This window comes from Desmodus rotundus, chromosome 6 (genome assembly GCF_022682495.2).
Source record: "Desmodus rotundus isolate HL8 chromosome 6, HLdesRot8A.1, whole genome shotgun sequence".
In the NCBI taxonomy this organism is placed as follows: Eukaryota; Metazoa; Chordata; class Mammalia; order Chiroptera; family Phyllostomidae; genus Desmodus; species Desmodus rotundus.
Genome location: NC_071392.1, coordinates 52,958,155 through 52,978,787, shown reverse-complemented (window position 1 = coordinate 52,978,787; position 20,633 = coordinate 52,958,155). Strand labels below are relative to the sequence as shown.

The window sequence follows — 20,633 nt, the reverse complement described above, 5'->3', positions numbered from 1 at the left end:
TCACATTCCACAAACATTTTAATTAATAAGCCCCTTAAAGAGTCTTTTTGAAATTACATGGGTAACTGCAACTCTCCAACACATGATGGATTAAAGATGGGAAACTTAATGAGTTGCATGCAGAAAAACTTGCTGTGTCAGGAAATACAAAGGAATTTCCACATGTGAAACGAATATTTTCTTCTTTTCGTAAGTCACTCTTTTCTGTTTTCATCATGTTATTTACAATTGTGACTGTCCAAAAAACTTAAGCAATATTTTATGTTCCTTAGATTTCACTCAAGAATATCCAGTGGTTACTGCAATTTTTATAACCTACAGAAATAGCTATTTCCCAAACTTCCTCTTTTTATTAGTCCAAATTCACAAAAAATATTAAATGTTATAGAACAACACATTAATACTTTTACTACCATATTTCATCAATTTTAAGACATTCTTTCACATAACATGTCTGAATTTGGGAAGTATCTTTATATTGATGCATCTTATTTACAATTCTGTTGTGGTTTAATTGGCAATATTATTTCTAAGTGGTGCATAAAATATTATTGGTATATCTCTCAATCAATACTGTCTTAGGGTAATAAAGTTGCAGTTCAAATTTTCAATTTCAAGCAGTAATTTCCCTATCCTCCCAGGCACTCTTGCAACATAAATACATAACTGAAATGTTTAATTAGAAAAACTATCCAAACACAGTTCAATTTTATATAAAATATTTAATTTTTAAAACACAGGCTATTCATGTCACATAAATATCTTCAACTTTATGTTAGCTACTGTGGTCAGCAAAATTAACAAGTGTGACTATTAAGAATAACTTAGATACTGTCACTTATAGGAAGATCTAAACTTCTAAGAGTCACCATATTGAAATTTCAGATACTTGAATACTGTAGCTATTTTGCAAAAATTCAAAATATTTCTTCACTTCCCGCAAATGTAGTTTCATTATAAGTTGTCAATATGTAATATCCAAATAAAAGCAAAATAACTTTTTCTTTCATTCACTTCTCCCCAACAAAAAAAAATTCCATCAAAAATAAGATGGTTAACTGACATCATTTTATGGCCATAAAATGGTAAATTTTAAAGTATTCTTACTGCCACCATGTACTATTTTAAACGAAGTCTCACAAGGAAGATAGGGGGCACAGGGTTAAAAGACTGACTTTAGAACTGGAACAATTTCCATTCTGTAACAGTTATTTCAACTTAAGATTCCAATAAAAAAATGAGTTATCAGGAGAGAACGATTAAAACAAAATGGTTAATTAGCACAACTCATTTCCAAAGTCTATTTTTCCATTTAGTGACATCCAAACACTGGTTATTTAACTTTGGTTCCTTTATAGAATTATTATAATTATCTGTGAGTGTGCACAAAAAGTTATACTTGATACCATCACAGTTTAAATAAGAATTTGTCCATCATTCTTTGTTGCTTTTAATTAAAAAAAAGTGTTTGAAATGAACTAAATTTCCTTAAATCTGGCAAAAGTCCTAATAAACCTTACAGAAGGTGAGAGGACGGGAAGATAAGAGGTTTTCCCTTCACTTTTTTTTTTGCTGTAGTAAATTCAATCTAGGCAATGTTTCCAGTTAACAAGTGAAGTTATTTTTTTCATAAAATGGCAACTGTATAATTTAAAATATGGTATTTGCCTCACCTCCCCCCATGAACATTAATATTCAAATTGTTATTATGCCTTGCTGCTATGCTACTAAGCCCTCCCATTATCCACGGCAAAAGGAAACAAAAACAAATGGCAAGCCTAAAAGAAAACGGTTCTCTGAAATACTCGTTAAGCTATTACTTTCAGTCATTTAAATGACAAAACTTTTTAGAAATTAATCAGAAGTAACAAAGTAGTGATTGTAGTTCTACTCCCTTTCTTTCCTCTCACTCTCTAAGAGAAGATGGTAGTGGAAGGTAACAACAGCCTAAAGAGAGGCAAAAAATGAGGAAGTGTGATAGGCAGAGAGAATGGATCTAACAGGACTTGAATAGGCAGACCCCAAACACCCAAGAGCTCCCTTCTTCTTCAATACAAATGTATTGATTCCCTTTAGAAGACAAACGGGTATAAAGGTTAATTACTTTTTCAGACCTTAAGCTTACCTGTTAAGGCACTTACTTACCCTCCCCAACCCACCCACATTTTTCATATAAAACCCACTATTTCATTTGAATGCATTTTGCTAGGTTATGATAATCTGCAAAATAAAACAAAAATAACATTGACCATTTCTTTTATAAAACTGTTGCATCAAGAGAAAGGTTGTGTTTTATTTTCTGAAATGAGCACAAAGTACACCTTTCACAATAACACTGAAAGCAGGTGCAAAGACTGACAGTGACCTTTGACTAAAGGTAGCTTTGTAAAAAGAAAAATACCAAGTAAATCAGTGCCCTTTCTGATTGTTGTAAAACTGGAGAAGGGAGGGGTTGGTTGGTTGTTACATAAAAGTTGGTCCAAACTTACAAAAAAAAAAAAAAAAAAAAAAAAAAGCACAAATGTGCATAGTTCAGAACTGCAAGAGGGCCATAAAAGACTTTTATGTCCCTAATATTAGCATCCACTTAAAACTGCAAGAATACAAAATAAAATTGTTAACTAGAATTTGTGAAGATGTACAATCAACAGATCTAGTTTTTAGAACAGCATGAATTTAAGCAAAGTTTTTTTTTTTTTTGGTCTTTTTTAAAACTATTGTATGCAAGACCCTTTTCACATAAAAATAAAGCTGTTGTTGAATTATTATTCAAGTCTCTTGGATTGCTGCCTTAAATTGCAGCTAGAAAAGTCTTTCCAGATAAAAATGATGTGTGCCTGAGGAAAAACTGATACTCAGTATGGTAGCCCTCTGCCTCGACCTCTGCCAGCTGATGTGCTAATGTGTCCCCTGTATCCTTGTGAATATCCAGGTCCTTGGGCAGGAGAAGTCCAGGTCTGTCCATGCATGAGACTGGGGCCACCAGGGTTTTCCTGTAAGGTACCACCATAGTTATAGTTGTGCATCTTTCCTTGCAAAGCATGAGTACTCTCTGGCCCTGTAGAAGGGTCACTGCTGTTTGCCAGGACTGCAATGGGGCCATGGCTATATTCAAATCTATGATCCTTGTCTCCACTAAATAACATGGGACCAGTATTGAGGTAAATGTCTCCATATCCAGCTACTGAACTGGGAAATGACTCAGAAAAGGCAGAAGGCTGAGGTGGACCACCAGAATGAGATGAAGTAGTACTGTAGTTATCCAAAGACTGAATATCTGAGTTTCCAATGAAGCTATGTCGTTCCAATGGTGGAGCAGAGCTGCCCCCTAGACCATCATTACTAACATAAGGAGCAGAAGAGAAAGAAGAGGGTCCAAAATTGTCCTTGTAGTCTGAAGTGGGTGCATAAGTATCTCCTGTCTGGTAATCAATACCACCTTCTCTTTTAGGATCATCTTGGGGTTGATGCTGAGCTAGTAGCTGTAACAGGGCTGCTTTCACTCCAGCATGAGGGTCAGTTAATGAAGAACTAGTGGTGGGTACATGCTGGTTTTCTGTCCGATAATCCAGATCATCTTCAGTGACTGGTGGTGGTTCAGGTGGTTCAGGAGGTCGTTGATCAGGAGGCAGAATACGAGGTCGGTCTAGTTCTGGTGTGAGCTCTAATATCCTCATGTCTTGGTGCTGGATGAGATCATCTTGCCCTAAGTGGGCGAAAAAACAGCAAAAAAAAAAAAGAGTAATATTTACTGTTGAAAACTAAATGTTCAAAATAGTTAGTGTTTCCTGTGGGTGGTCCTAAAGTGCATTAGAAGTTGCATCTCTGCCCATACCCCACCCCCCCCAAGGAAAGGAAAAAAATTAAATAAAAAGGAAAAGAGTATATAAGTACTATTATTGTCTGCTACTATTTAAGTCTCTGGTGACTGAAAAATCTCTTATATACCTTTTTATTGCTTGAAGAACAAAAGCTACTGTATATGCCAAGTTTCTGCCTTGGTCAATCATCCTGTTGTAGCTGGAGTAAAAGATTACTTCTTAATCATAGGTTTACATGAGAAGAATCTATATATAACTAATGACTTATATCGCACATGGTTAATTTGCTAAAGAATGAATTCCTAGAAGTAAACAGACAAAGAAAAAACTAACCTAAGACCTGAGAATTGTCAGCCATCTCTTAGCAATGCCACTAAACAATATACATTATAAATAACCACCAACAAGAAAACAGTGTGAATGCAGAGACGTTAGTGGTCTGCTACCTGCATACTCACCCGATACTGGAGTGCTAGGTTCTGGAGGTGGCCTGAGCTGTAATGATGCTTCATGTCCTGCTCCATTTTCCCTTTCTTCTAGAAGCACGTCTTTCTGCTTTGACTGCTGAGCCTTTATTAACTGAGTCAATAGAACTGCAAATGCACTCTGCACAGCCGCCTGGGCAGCATCCGTCTCCACTTTAGGCTGGAGGCTCTGAGAAGGCTGAATTCCTCCCAATGGTTTCGAAGACTCCTGTTGTGGTGTTGATGGATCTGTCTGTTTTTCACCTGTTGCCAAAATTCCAGCAGGAAGGTTTATTTTATTTAGCTGCTGTTCAGTCTCAGAGTTTACCTTAATGTTCAACACTTGGACAAAATCAGCCATATTAACACTTGTTTTAGATTGTAGTAGGTTTAGTAGAATTGCCAATTCACTGTGGTTTAACTGCTGTCCAGGGCCTGTTTTTACTAAAGACAAAGTTTATATTAATTAGAATTGCCATAATTTACAGCTCCCCCACCCACAAAATGGCTCTGTATGGCTATATAAAAGTATTTGTAGGACAGTGTTTAAGAAACACTGTGAAAAGGGAATCTCAGTCTAGTTTAATTTCATATACCTTTAAGATGTAACTGCATATACGTTACAACAAAAAAAGAACTGTGGTTTGTGTTGAATAAATTATCTTAGGGGTAAATATTTCAAAAGGAAAATAAAACCCCCCATACTATAAATATAACCAGGAAATATCACCTAGGAATGGTAACTAGATGATGACGATAGCTACAGGGTCAGGTACTTTGTAAGCATTTCATGTCCTTTATTACTCACAACAACAATATAAAGCATGCTCTATTATTAGCCCAATTTTTTTAATGAAGAAGAAACTGACTTCCAGAAATAGTAAATAACTCGCCTAAGGTCACAGACTCTGTAAGTGGCAGAATTGAGATTTGAACCCAGTATTCTCAACTACTGATTATCTAAAATAATGATTATCTAAGAACCTAACCTTATATTTATAGTTAATTCAAACTAGGATGTTGTAGACTCTTCAATAAAGTGTACTTTACTCAAATTACTTTTAAAAAATTTTAAGTTACTTTGGGTAAAGATATTAACTCATCACCAGCAAAACAAATTCAGGTTTGTGCAAGCTTATCTGAGTCATGTACAGGGGCGGACAAAAGTAGGTTTATAGTTGTGATTATGCAGAATTTATTCTTATATTATTATTTATTCATTAATTATTGAATTAGTTATTATTATTATTAACCTACTTTGCCCACCCCTGTATAACACAGCTCAAATGTATATAAATATGTTAAGTGATAATACAGACACTGATAAACAATCTCTATAACTACATAGAAGTGAAACTGCAAAACGATGAAAAACTGATAATACTGTCTTTTTATATTGTCTCTTTATAGATTTTGAGATTCCCTTTATTATTATCATTTTTAGATTAATTCATAACAAACTTTTGCAAGTTATTCTTGTGACCTGCAGCATTAGTAAGGAACAAAGTTTGATTACTCTACCTCAAGGGTCAGTTTTCCTGTTTTCCCTTTCATTTCTCTATTAACGGAAGCAGTCTCTGTGTGAGCTCAGAGAAGTAATCTTTAACTATGGTGTCTCCTCTACAAAAATGGCATTTCCTTATTTCAAGACATTTACTGATTAATAAAGAAAATAAAGCAAAGAGAATACATTCCTATTTAAAAAACAAAACAAAACAAAAAACCAGAATTCTCAATAGTTTAAAAAAAAAAATTGGCCTGGTCAGGTAGCTCAGTTGGTTTGAGCATCATCCCAATATGCCAAGGTTGCAGATTCAATCCTCAGTCAGGGCATATATAAGAATCAACCAATAACTGCATAAATAAATGTAACAACAAATTAGTCTCTCTCTCTCTCTCTCAAAATCAATAAAAATAAAAGGAAAACAAAATTTAAAAAAAAACCTCTTCACCATTAATAGGGCTGTTAATATGTAGATAAGAACAACAAAATGAGCCCAGAAAAGGCAATTCATTTTTTACCAGCTAAAATAGAGTGAAATAATTAACCTCTATGCCACTAGGTTTGGTAGTGGAATAAGGACAACAGTTTCATGAACAGGAGTAGAAATAAAGACCTGACAGTCTTGTTACGGAATATGACAACTGTCACCTGAAACAACTGACCACAATTCACACTTATTAAAGCCATCTCAGATTGTTCCAGTAGTAGGTATATAAAACATGTAACGTATATACAAGTTAAGAAAACTTCCTGTTGATTCTATTTTGCCTTTTCCATATTTTACACATTTTTAACATGAAAAGAATATTGAACTTGATGTACATAGCCTTCATTGTGTGTACAATAGATGTGTTTTCTAAATCTATGTATATCAAATATTTTCATGTACAAGGGGAAATCACTATTTTGAGAAACTCTGAAGAATGCTTCTCTAGAACAAATAACAATTGCTTCTGGTTTTTAAAGTAACATGTATCAACACTTTAATGTAGTCTGACCAAGGTCAAGTATGAGCTTGTAGATTACATGGGAAAGTATTAATGATAATCTTCCTCAAACTTTCTCAGCTAATCTACTCTATATTTATATTCAATTACCAAAAGCTCAATTTGATTCACAGATCTGTTATAATCAACTAACCAATCAATATTTACTCATCTCTTAATAAGTACTAGGGTACTTTTTCATGTTTAATAAACTTCCACTTCTACATATACACACATACACAGGCATACCTTGGAAATAGTGCTGGTTTGGTTCCACACCAAGTATTGAAATAAAGCAAGTCAACATCCATGTTTTGGTTTCCCAGTGCATATATGTTTACTATAGTCTATTAGGTATGCAATAGCATTATGTCTAAAAATATTATATACCTTTCAATAAAAAGGTATATATAATAAAAAATGCTTTGTTGCTAAAAAATGCTAACCATCATATAAGTCTTCAGCCAATCAGTAACCTTTTCACTGATGGAGGGCCTTGCCTTGATGTGGATGGCTGCTGACTGATCAGGGTGTTCGTTGCTAAAGATTGGGATGGCTGTGGCAATTTCTTAAAATAAGACAACAGTGAAGTTCGCCACGTCAACTGACTCTTCCTTTCACAAACATTTCTTCTGTAGCATGATATGCTATTTGACAGCACACTGTGCTATTTGATAGCACTTTACCAAAGTAGAACTTCTTTCAAAATTTGAGTCAAACCCCTCAAACTCTGAAGCTGCTTTATCAACTATTTTTATGTAATATTCTAAAGTCTTTGTTGTCATTTCAACAATCTTCACAGCATCTTCATCAGAAGTAGATTCTATCTCAGAAAACCATTTTCTTTTCTCTTCCATAAGAAACAAGTCTCATCTGTTGAAGTTTTATCATGAGATTGCAGCAATTCAGTCACATCTTCAGGCTCCACTTCTGCTTCTAGTTCTCTTGCTCTTTCTACCACATCTTACTTCCTCCTCTGAAGTCCTGAACCCTTAGCATTAACCATTTGGGTTGGAATCATCTTCTTCCAAATGCCTGTTAATGCTGATATTTCAATATCTTTCCACAAATCACAAATGTTCTTAATGGCACAGACTGGTGAATCCTTTTCAGAAGGTTTTCAGTTTAGTTAACCCAAATCCATCAGACAACTCTCTTAATCTATGGAAGCTATACCCTTACAAAATAGTAAGACTTTAAACTCGAAATTACTACTTGATCCATGAGCTGTAACACGGATGTTGTGTTAACAGGCATGAAAACAACATTAATCTCATTGTACATCTCATTCAGAGCTCTTGGGTGACCAGATACATTGTCAAAGAGCAGTAATATTCTGAAGAGAATGTTTCTGCTGAGCAGGAGGCCTCAACAGCAGGCTTACGATACTCAATGAACTATATTGTAAACAGCTGTGCTGTCATCCAGGCTTTGTTGTCCTATTTATAAAGCACAGGCCATGTAGATCTGGCCTAATTATTAAGAACTCTAGGATTTTCAGAAAGGTAAATGGCATTGGCTTCGACTTAAAGTCACCAGCTGCACTGGCCTCTAACAAGAAAGTCAGCCTAGACCTTGACTTCTGTCTAGCTATCAAAGTCCTAGAAGGCATCTTCTTCCAAAATAAGGCTGTTTTACCTACACTGAAAATCTGTTGTTTAGTGTGACACCTTCATTGATTATCTTAGCTATATTTTCTGATAACTTGCTGCTTTGCTTTGCACTTTTATAGTATGAAGATGGCTTCTCTCTTTAAACCTCATGAAGCAATCTCTGCTAGCTTCAAATACTTCTTGTGCAGATTCCTTACCCCTCTCAGCCATCACAGAACTGAGAGTTAAGGCCTTGCTTTGGATTAGGCTGCAGCTTCAGGGAATGTTGTAATTGGTTTGATCTTCTATCCAGACCACTAAAACTTTCTGTATATTAATAAGGCTATTTCACCCTCTCAATCTTGTTTTTACTATAGTACTTTTAATTTTCTTAAAGAACTTATTCTTTGCATTCACTACTTGACTAACTGGCACAAGACGCCCAGCTTTCCACCTATCACTGCATCCAAGATGCCTTCCTTACTAACCTTAATCATTTCTAGCTTTTGATTTAAAGTGAGATGTGTGTCTCTTCCTTTCACTTGAACACTTAGAGGTCATTATGAGGTTATTAATTGACCTAATTTCAATATTGTTGTGTCTCAGGGAATAAGGAGGCCCAAGAACAGGAAGAGAGATGGGGGAAAGGTTAATGGAGCAATCATAACACATACAACATTTATCAATTAAGTACAATGTCTTATATGGGCACTGTGGTGGCATCCCAAAACAATTACAATAGTAACATCAAATAATAAATATAATAATGATCATAATAAATATATTAATGATGAAAAACTTTGAAATATTTTTAGAATTACCAAAATGTGACCCAGAGACACAAAGTAAGCAAATGCTGTTGGAAAGACAGCACCAATATATCTGCTCAATGGTAGGGTTGCCACAAACTTTGAATTTGTGAAAATTGCAATTATCTGTGAAGTGAAATAAGGCATAACAGAATAAAACAAAGTATGCCTGGTCCTGACCGGTTAGCTCAGTTGGCTGCGCATCAACCTGCAAAGCACAAGAGTTGCCAGCTTGATTCACAGTCAGGGCACATGCTGGGTTGCGGGCCTGGTCCCCCTTCGGGCACATGTGAGAGGCAATTGATCAATGTTTCTTTCTCACATTGATGTTTCCCTCTCTTTCTCCCTCCTTTCCCCTCTCTCTAGAAATAAATAAAAATTTTTTAAAAAGAAACAAAGTATGCCTGTATTTATGTCATATCTGCCTCTGCCTTCAATAAAAAGAATTCAACTTAAAGCTGAATGCTTTCTGGTTTTTTGAGGCTAAGTGAGGGAATAGATTCCATTTTTTAAAGAGTTAACACTGAAGAGTTTCAATCTTATAAAACTTTTGAGATTCTTTAATATAATGGGAAATTTATTAAGAGTAATCTGCAGCCTTGCAGATGCTGCTGCCCTGTCAACCCCACCGTGTTTTCAACATCGCTGTTGACCAACAACCCTTGGGCCTTGTCTCCTTCGAGTTCTTTGCAGACAAAGTTCCAAAGACAGCAGAAAACTTTTGTGCTCTGAGCAATGGGGAGAAAGGACTTGGTTATAAAGGTTCCTGCTTTCACATAATTATTTCAGGATTCATATGCCAAGGTGGTGACTTCAAGGCCATAAGGGTCCAGGCGGCAAATCTGTCTATGGGGAGAAATTATCCTGAAGCATATGGGTTCTGGCATCTTGTCCATGGCAAATGCTGGACCCAACACAACGCTACCCAGTTTTTCATCGGCAGTGACAAAACTGAGTGGTCGGACAGCAAGCATGCGGTCTGTGGCCAGGTGAAAGACGGCATAAATGTTGTGGTAGCCATGGAGCGCTTCTGGGTGCAGGAATGGCAAGACCAATAAGAAGATCACCACTGCTGCCTGTGAACAATCTCATAAATTTAACTTGTATTTCATCTTAATCACCTGACCATTCCTTCTGTAGCTCAGGAGAACACCCTTTTACCCCAGTCTGCTTGAAATGTTCTGCAATCATCATATTCTCACCACAGTTCATTGGGTTCCACAATTTCCTTACCACTTCCAAGTCTAGCTGAATTGCAGAATTAAGTTTATGATTATGAAAGGAAAATTAAATTACTATAAAAAAAGTAATCTGAAGATATTATAGAGTATGAAAGAGCTTCTATTATAATTTTTGGCTATTTTTTCCTGTATTTTTCTTCTTACTTCTTAAGCATTAACAGACATTAAATGCTGACCCTTAGTGAGAACAGTGTTAGTAAAAGACCTACTGACTCCTGCACTAGGAGAAAAAAGGAAGTAGAGAAATCTGACTAATGACTAGTCATATGTAATTTGAGGCCTTTTTATAAGTTAATCTTACCTGTAGATTGCTTAACATCGTGGTGCCACTAGCAGTGACACATCTGTACTAGCACAAGCAAATAACAAGGAAATGTCAAGTTCAGTAAATAAACCTTAATGTTCAACTTTTAACCTCAAATGCTTTAACACTACAGCAATATAATCAAGAGTAGCCACAAAACAACTAGAAGAAAACCAACCCATGAAAGCATTACTGACCAGGTGCTACATTTGAGTTGCCCTGAGATTTCAGTTGTGAAGTTGGCAGCACACCCTGGGGTGTATTGGTTCTGCTGTCATCTAAGCCCAGAGACAAGTCCTTTCTGGGGGCTTTAATTGTGGAAACATCATCAGTCATGCCCATTTGCTTCTGTCTTCTTCGCTTTTTACTCCACAACTCATGACAGTCTTGCCATAAAGGAAGGCTAGAAAAAAAGAATAAAACTGTTCATCAGTGGCATTTCTTAACAACAACAAAAAGGTAAATACTGACAAAGCTGCCACTCCCCCCACCTACAAGTTGTTGAAGACTTCACACATAGGTTTTATAAATTCTTCCAATAAAAATTGACCTTGATGCCCCACCTCCTCCAGACTTCACCTTTATAAGTAGACTATTTTTTTGTGGTTTCTGAATAATCAATAAATAATCATTTATTAAAACTATAAGGAAGAATAATATATGGTCATAAAAATAGGTTACAGTTATCCTTGGTGCAATCTTTTAAAGCCAATTCTATCACAGTACATAATACATTGAATATGACATGACAACAAAAGGCAAAATAGATGCCATTTGCAGAAATTAGATGCAGGGTTTAAAAAGCACTAAAGGGTAGGACATAACATTTGTGAAAAATTTTCTAGTAAAAACTTTTATCTTTTTAATACCCTCATATTTGCTTCTGTAAGCAAATACTCTAGAATTAAACTAATGCTAGAGGTGTTTTAATAATAGGTAATCCAGGCTCATTACTCATCAACAAAAGAGTTCTGAATGACTAGCAACTATCGAACTTACCCTCAATTCTGAAACAATTCTATCTGAATGTAATTTCATAAGCCTGACAACACTGCAGAATAACTTTTGCTTAAAGAAAGACATAAATATTCGATTTATAAATATTTTCTTCTTACCCTAATAATCCAATGGGAAGTTACTATGATATCTACTTAAATAAGAGAAAATTAAGGCTTTGAAAGGTTAATAAACTTGCCCAGAATAACTATAAATTGCCTTGAGCAACCTGGTGATATATCTGCAGTCTTCAACCTGTACATGTTTTCCTCTAAGGGTACATGAAGACTTTCTAAGGGGGTACAACACCTGGAATTGTTTTAAAAGAATTTCTATATCCACATGTCCTCTTTCCTAAAATTGATCTTTGAGCATGGCCTGCATATTCAGTAAATTCTTAACGCCTCCTCTTTTGCAATTACTCTTACCTCATGTTATAAAACAAAGGCATATGCAACAATATGGTTGACTGTTAGCAATGTAATATAATATTAAGTAAAGCAAGGTCATTCCCCAAAAATTATAAACAGCATGACAACCCTTATAAAATTAAAAACAACTAAAATTTAAAAATATAAATTGTTATGAGTACATATAGATGGCAACAAAAGTATATACAGAAGAAAACAGGGATGATGGTTACCTCAGGTGGAGGAAGGCAAGGGGATACATGTCATGGGATAGGACTGGGGGAAGGGAGGAGAGGGTATGATGTGATTAAAGTAGGTTATTTTTAAGATTCTAGCTTTTATTTGGTAGGCTCATGGCTGCTTATCAATACCATTTGAAATAACTAATTGAATCATGTAACTAAAAGAAAAAAAAGAGAGCCATGCATGGACCAATGATGAGTGACACAAGGATTATGATTAAACCAAGTCTATGCACCTGAGGTCCAAAAACAAAATGAAGGCATACCTCTCAGCCATCTTACTATGGTGCATTGCCTCAGCGTGTAAAAACCTCCTGGAGTAACAAACAAAGGGACAATTTGAAATATTGATATTGGGAAGCTATAAGGCATCATAATCCCGCCAAAGCCTTTCCTTTCTTCTCTCTCCCTCTCTCCCTTTGCATATGTGCCTTTGTGTGTGCGTATTTTAAGATGTGTAGCCTTAGCCTCTGTTGGAATATTCTGAATTCAGATATACTGCAGTACTGCAGTAACTGGAGTGATTTCACTTCCTCCATTCCAATGTTCAGGGAATGGGTAGAACTTGTGAAAGAAAGAGTCCCATGAAAGTAAAGCAAAAAAAAATCCACTAAAAGGTAATTTAAAGGTAAGGTATTCGATATGGATGATTTTAAAATTCATCTCCAGGAAAGATAAACATTATCCAACAAACAGCTAAAACAGGATAGGTTAGTGATACTGACTCACAGATATAGCAGGATTGTTTTCTTAGATGAATAAATTTTTATGTACTTTTCTGAAGGTTCAAATATTGGCACAGCCGCTTATTTGCTGTGTCTCATTAGGCAGGTAATGACCTCTGTGCCCCAGTCACATTGTCTTTAAAAATGAGATAACAATACCTTATGGGGTAGAGGTAATATATGTTAATTTATGTAAGTGCTCAGACACAGGCACTATATTCATGTGTGATGTAGCTATAATTTGACTATAGGAAAAATGGGAGAAATATGACTATTAGGTATTGCAATGTTAAATTTGTTATGTTTTATAATGGTACTATAATTATATAAAATTAAGTCCTAGTTCTTATAGATACATGTGAATCATTTATAAATGAAGTGTCACTTCTACAGTATAACATTTAAACAGTTCAGAAAAAGTTTATATAGAGTGATAAATCAAATGTGTCCGTGTGCAAATATTAATAACTGTTGAATCTACATGAAGGATATATGAATGTTCACTGTATTATTTTTCTATTTTAATGTAAATTAGACAATTTTTCAAACCCGAATTTGAAAAAAATTCTTTGAAGGGATACCAGAGCCAAAGTTTCAAGACTGCTGATATCTACTGATAAGCAAAAAAATAATTAAAATTTTTTTAAATGAAACAACTCAACAATGAATAATTCAGTTCCCTCAACATGTGAGATGATATGTCCTTAATGCCTTTCAAGTCATCCCACAAAAGCTATTCATAAACAGCAAAAACTTAATGAAGCTGAATATGATGGCCTCAGAAATACAGGAAGCCCAATCTAAGTGATAAGTGGAAGAGTCAAGATCTGAACTCCAAAGCCCATGTTTGTTCATTTATAAAATGTAAACTGTATTACATGAAAATATTTTTATTATAGGGATAGGCTTGCTTTTATGATGCTCATCATCATTTTAAAATTAAGAAAATCCCTACAAAGTCTCTAGATCCTACCAAGAAGAACCAAACGAACTGCTTTGTCTCCTCTCCTTTCCCCAAATCTAATACTAGAGAAATTACAGGAGCTGCAAGAGAGTAAAATTTCAAGAATCCAGCTGTTCTGACTCCCCAACTCTATGCATTCCATACTCCCGCCACCGGATAATAAACTTACTCCATAAAGGCTTTTGATACTAATATTCTTCTATCCAATGATAAAAATTTTCTATTATATAGTTTGCCATGGAATATTTCATAACTTCTTTCTCTTATTGGACTAACTTGAATCTGAGAGCTGGCTTCGCCACCTGTTACTGTATTTGTATTCTTGGGCAAGTTTTTTAACCTCTTTGAGCCTGCTTCCTCCTCTGTAAAATGGTGATGATAACAATAACATCCACCTGAGAGGACTATAAAGAGTAAAGTAACACAGAAAATGTTTAACTTTAGCACTCAAAATTTTAGCAATACCAAATAGTAGTATAAGCAGTAGTATGGGCACTACAGTAATAAGCTGCAGCAGTAATATTTTCTTAAAGAGTTAAAATACATTAATAAAATTAGCTAGAGGAAGGCTACATTTGCTAGTCCTATGATTAGCTGAACATTAAGCAAGGTTCTGCATTGTAGATGTGCAAATTATGTGTTTTACTGTTATTCTGTTTCTTTTATTTCTTTTGACTTAATAATGGAAAAGCTCTGATAGTTATATACAGATGTTATTAAAACTGTCCAGATTCTTTATACATGGGATCTAATAATAAAAAAAAGTCACTTACTCTGGTGGAGGCATTTTTGAGGGTTCCACATCCCGTAGGAACTCACACTGAAGAGCTTGTTCTGCAGTGCAGCGCTTACTGGGATCCAAGGCGAGCATATAATCAAATAAGTCTAGTGCAGCTGCAGGAATACTGACATGAGAGGAATACGAAAGTCACACATGTTCTTTGAAACAAGTTTAATGTTTCTTTAGAAACTTATTTCAAGTAATTAGCATTTTATAACATGTTTACAATACTTTAATCCAGTAAATTCTAATTTTCCTTTGAAAAAATATTTTTGTAACGATTATTCTAAATTTTGACAAAAATAATACACTTTATTACTTTATGGGCAGTTAACTGTTGTAACTAAATTAAGAATTGAACAGAATAGTTTCCAACAACAAAATAAAAACCTGAGCTCAAGTAACCTGAAAAATGTTTCATTAAAATTTAATATACTATTAACGTTCTTTCCTGTAAGCACCTAATTTAACATAGAAAACCAAACCACTGATGCTGTATGGTAGTGAAATGGTAATTTGCATGTAGAAAGGGAAACTCAAAATAAAATGACATAGAAGAATTGTGATAGGTCTACTCTGAGTCAACAGAGGATACAGCAACATTTAGAATTCACAAAAAGTAACAAAAAGAAAAATGCAGTGCAATATGGGTGTTTAAGCATCCCCTTCTTACAAAACAAATTCTTCTCTTAACTTTCGACGATACTGCTTCTTTGGTTTCATGGTGTTGAAATACGGCAGTTTGATTACATCAGGCCACACTGCAGGACATGGACTCCCACATATACGGCTAAACACATAAAAAGAAGTTCATCAATATAAACTACATACACAAAATAATACAACTGCTTTACAAAACATCAACTCTTTGAGTCCTGATATAATATAGACATTTTCATTAAATTTACTCTCAGTAGATATTCTAATACTCCAAACATTCTAGTTCCTAGAAAGAAAACCTTATTTACAAAATTAAATCTTAAAACAAAGGGAACACTCAAAATATGCTGATGTTTTGAACCAAAATAAGTTTTATGCCAATAAATTAAGAAGCTAGAGTTTAGTTTACGTCTTTCTCTTTTTTTAGGTACCTGTCACTACCTCTCATCATGAATATACTGAAGTTTGCAATCATACCAGAAACAAATGTCCTACACTCAGGAAGGTAAGTGTATTGTAAAGACTGCTGAATTCTGTCAACAGGAAGACCCTAAAAGTAACACTTTTGAATCACACAAAATCTTTAAAATTGTGCTAGATTACAAGGTACTTAGAAATTTTTAATGCTTTACTCAGGTTATATCTCAAAAACTCTTATTATTTTTGTATTAATAAGTCCTTGTGATGACAATTTATAGAAGAACTGCTATAACAAATAGGTAACTCTAGTTGGTAAAGAGTTAAAAAACTGATTTTGGTAATGTGTAGATAAAAAAATGGGTTAAATATGCTTAACTTGAGTATACTGAAACCCAAGGATAAATGTACAATGTATATAAAGTGATCAGCTGATCTTTAAAAGTCCACGCATCAGTGACTAAAAGTAAAAATACTTTATAAATATAAATGCATGCAGCAATGTGTATGAAAGCATTTGACAATTAAAACTGCCATTTTTTAGCTGAGCTCTAGAATGCTCAGACAACCTCTCACATTTTTTAAGCTGTATGTCACCCAAACTGTTCTTTTTGTTTCAATATACAGTAATCCCCCTTATCTATGGGGCATATGTTCTAGGATCCTCAGTGGATGCCTGAAACCATAGATAGTACCAAACCCTATGTATGCTATGTGTTTTTTTCCTATACATACATACCTATCTATGATAAAGTTTAATGTATAAACTGGGCACAGTATAGATTAACAACTATAATAATCAAATAGAAAAATTATAATATTCTGTTATATAAGTTACATAAATGTGGTCTCTCTCAAAATATCTGTTGTACTGTACTCACCCTTACACAGCGTGGACACAGGTGGGAAGGAGTGGGATCACGTAAGATTTCATCATACTACTAGGAACAGTGTGCAATTTAAAACTTATGGTTTATTTCTGGAATGTTACATTTAATATTTCAGATCGCAGATAACTGAAGTCGAAACAGTGGACAAGAGGGAACTATTATACTATAGTTTAGAATTTTTAGAAGCCCAAGCTTTAAAAAGGTATCAAAAACCTTCTTCTTTATCCATTCCCAATCTTTTCTTCCTTACAACCCAATTTTTACAACCTCCTCAAAAGTACAGTGGTTTTCTTAGGAAAGAAGGCCAAATAGGAACATGGCTATTTATGATCTGATCCCAAACTGCCTTTGTTAGTCTTACCTCCCAATTCACCTCTCCCCAAAGACCAACTATGCCTTCATATCCATACTCATATTCCTTCTCCCTAGATGCTACCTGAATCCTTTTCATTTCTCAAGATTCAGATCAAAAGTATTCCATTCATAGAAGTCTTCTGTATCTCCAATGCTAATCAGTATGGTCACTCTTTGAATGCTACTTGTTTCTTTTGACACTGTTTCATCTTGTTTTATATTTTAGTTGTTTACATGTATGTTTCTCTTACCAAATTATAGTTTGGGAACCATGTCCCTTAATAGACAAGTGGGAAAAGGAGTAAGAGAAATATGTTACTGGCAAAGAAAAGTGCAAAGGCAAAGGCATGGAATTAGCCAAGTATAAACATTTGGGATAAGGAATAAAGAAATCAGTATAGGAGGAATTTAGAGCTCAGATAGGTTTATCTGGAAGATAAAAAGGGGCCATGCAATGTTATCTTTAAGAGGCAGCTTGCCTAACTAAAGTTGATCCATAAACAACACAAGTTTGAACTGCATGAGTCCATTTATACAGATTTTTTCAATAAATACTGTAAATGTGTTTTATCTTATGATTTTGTTAATAACATCTTTCCTCTAGCTTATTTTATTGTAAGAATACAGTATATAATATAGATAAAATATGTACAGACTGCTTCTGTTATCAGTAAGGCTTCTGGTCAACAGTAGGCTACTACTGGTTCAGTTTTGGGGAGTTAAAAGTTATACTCATCATCTGGCCCATTATAATTGGTTTCATTATCTCTTAGCTAAAGAGTTTTAATTATTTTATTATATGTGTTGTGGGAAAACATCTAAGTACTAAAGTTATTTAACTGGTAGCAGCATACAGGATGGAACACACATACTGAGAGGCATGGAAAGTTACCAGAAACTAGGGAAGCAGACAGGAATTGATAACTGTATATTAGCAACATTTGTGTCGGATGGCCAACAAGCTCTCCCAAAATCATTTACTGCAGATGTCTTAAAATGCATCATATGCTAAACCCCAAACAGCTGATGTCTATTTTGGGAATCTACTCTGACCTACTGATTTTAATATTCTGGTATCAATACTATATGGTAGCTTTATATTTTTTTATGATGCTGAGAGGACAAACCCCCTCTATCTACCCATTCCTCTAATTACTCTTCTCAGAATTCCTTACAGATAAAATGTAGAATCAATACTACCACACTCAAAAAGTAGGAGAATTCTATTGGGATTCAACTGCTGCTGTGAATTTATAGATTTATTCAGAAAGGACAGCTATTCTTACAAAGTTTAATATTTCTATCTCAGAAAAAATTTTATATTTCCTTCATTTTTATATATATTATTTCAATTAGATCTTTATATTTCTTAAGGGTTTTATTTTTTACTTTTTCCAATGTGTTGTTACCCTTACTGTATTTCCTAAGTACTAACTAGAAAAGTTTTGTTATAGGAAAAGCTTAAAACTTGACATACAAAATTTTAAATGGCCATGTGAGATCCTATAATTCCTAACAGTTTTAGTAGCTGTTTCTTTGAGGTTTTCCAGGTTTATAATTATATTAGCTACAATAAGAATTCATCTACTTTTTCTAATGATACCTCTTTATCACTATGGTATGTTACATTATATAGCAATTTCTAAACAATGTTAGAATGATAACGATGCACTATACAATATTGGATAATTTTGTTTTGTCATTGATTTTTTTAAATGTATTTTTATTAAGATTTTATTTATTTACTTTTAGAGAGAGGGGAAGGAAGGGAGAAAGAGAAGGAGAGAAACATCAATGTGTGGTTGCCTCTCACGTGGCCTCCACTGGGCACCTGGCCTGCAACCCTGGTATGTGCCCTGACTGAGAATTGAACAGGCGACCCTTTGGTTCGCAGCCCACACTCAATGCACTGAGCTACACCAGCCAGGGCTTGTTACGGATGAATTCTTTTTAATGGGAGTACTTTCATTAGTTTACCACTGGGAAATACGATGACTTTGGTTTGAAATACACAATACATAATAAAGATATTTACAGACACATACAAGTTCACATACATGTCCTGTTTAGGAAGCATTCATTTATTCCTTTTCACTATGGGTTTTACTTCTGTGGCTTTTAAATATTTAAAGGATACCTAACTTTTATCAGTTTGATTTTTAGAAACTTGACTTAATCATTATCTGCATTTTCTTCCCTAGGCTACTATGTCATGGATTGTATTAAGAGATTTCCTAATACTTAATCATCCTGACATTCAAACAAGAAATACCATCTGGGCTTATTAAAAGTACTATTATTTTAGTATAATGCTATATTCTACTTGTTAATTTGTTCTGAATCAATACTCATATGATACTGTTATACAGAAGCAGTGTTCAAAATTGGGGTCCAAAGACTCTTGGGTGTTCCCTAGACCTTGCAAAGGTCTGGCAGGCTAAAGGTATTACTAAGATATTATTGCCTTTTTCAATGTGTTGACTTTATACTGATGGTGCAAGGCTAATGGTGGGTAAAACTAACAGCACCTTAGCAGGATTCAAGGCAGTGACACCAACAACAGTAGTAAGTACTCTGCAATACCACACAATCTCAGGGCAGGGAGGAAGCCAGTTTCACCTAAGAATGTATTTACTGAAGCAGTAATGAAAAAAAAAGTTATTAAAGACTAACACTTGACTATCTATCTTTTTAACAGTCTCAGTGATGAAACAGAAAATACTTATAAAGTACTTTTACTGCACAACAGGTCTGATAGCTTTCTTGAGAAGCATCTATACAATTATTTGAGTTGCAAGCTGAAGTAGCTTCTTTATTCATGAAACATCTTTTTTACCTGCAAGAACTATCAAACTATGGTCATTCAGACTTGGGTATCTGTAGACATTTTCTCAAATATGATCAAGGTCAGTTTGTTACTTCAAGGAAGACGACAGCAATATTTGTTGTCAATCATACAATTCAAGCTTTTAGGAGAAAATCAAAATACCAGAAAACTTATTATCGACACCATGAAACTGACAGCTTCACAATAAATACCTAAAGGCTTTTCTGATGAGATTAGTGGTGATGACAAGTAATATAATGAAATGTTACATTTCGAAGAGATGCTCAATTCAGTGATACAATATTTTCAAAATGACCAATATACATAATTTATAAAATCATCATATTTGTAAAAGATCCATTCAGAGTACAAGAGAGACGAATGGATTTTTAATGTATTACAGGATAAAATATTTGGTTTGGTTTCAGACTACACACTGTATCTAACCTGTAAAAGATTACCATTCATTTAGTGCAATTTCAAAAATGAATATGCAGAATTATCTGAAAAGACTAGTGACAACTGGATCACACACACAAGGATCCCAGGTATACTCTATTAAGGCAAACATGAAAAGATTTGTAAAAATATAAAAATGGTACTGATTTCACCAAGATTTATTTACATTTTGAAAATATTTTTTACA

The 20,633-nt window shown here is 34.5% G+C and overlaps 1 protein-coding gene across 2 annotated transcripts in view; it reads right to left on the bottom strand.

The window, feature by feature from the left end:
* Window positions 1–702: 702 nt before the first annotated feature.
* Window positions 703–20,633, bottom strand: part of CDK13 (cyclin dependent kinase 13) — a 134,813-nt gene continuing 114,882 nt past the window's right edge. The window contains exons 10-14 of one of the 2 annotated variants that reach the window (XM_045193221.3): window positions 15,513–15,629; window positions 14,832–14,963; window positions 10,919–11,124; window positions 4,280–4,729; window positions 703–3,706 (exon numbers count right to left, since the gene is read on the bottom strand). In XM_045193221.3, coding sequence (XP_045049156.2) covers window positions 2,856–3,706; window positions 4,280–4,729; window positions 10,919–11,124; window positions 14,832–14,963; window positions 15,513–15,629 — 1,756 coding nt within the window. In that variant the 3' untranslated portion in view covers window positions 703–2,855. The remainder of the gene's footprint in view (window positions 3,707–4,279; window positions 4,730–10,918; window positions 11,125–14,831; window positions 14,964–15,512; window positions 15,630–20,633) is intronic. The other variant, XM_053926096.1, reaches the window with a different exon arrangement.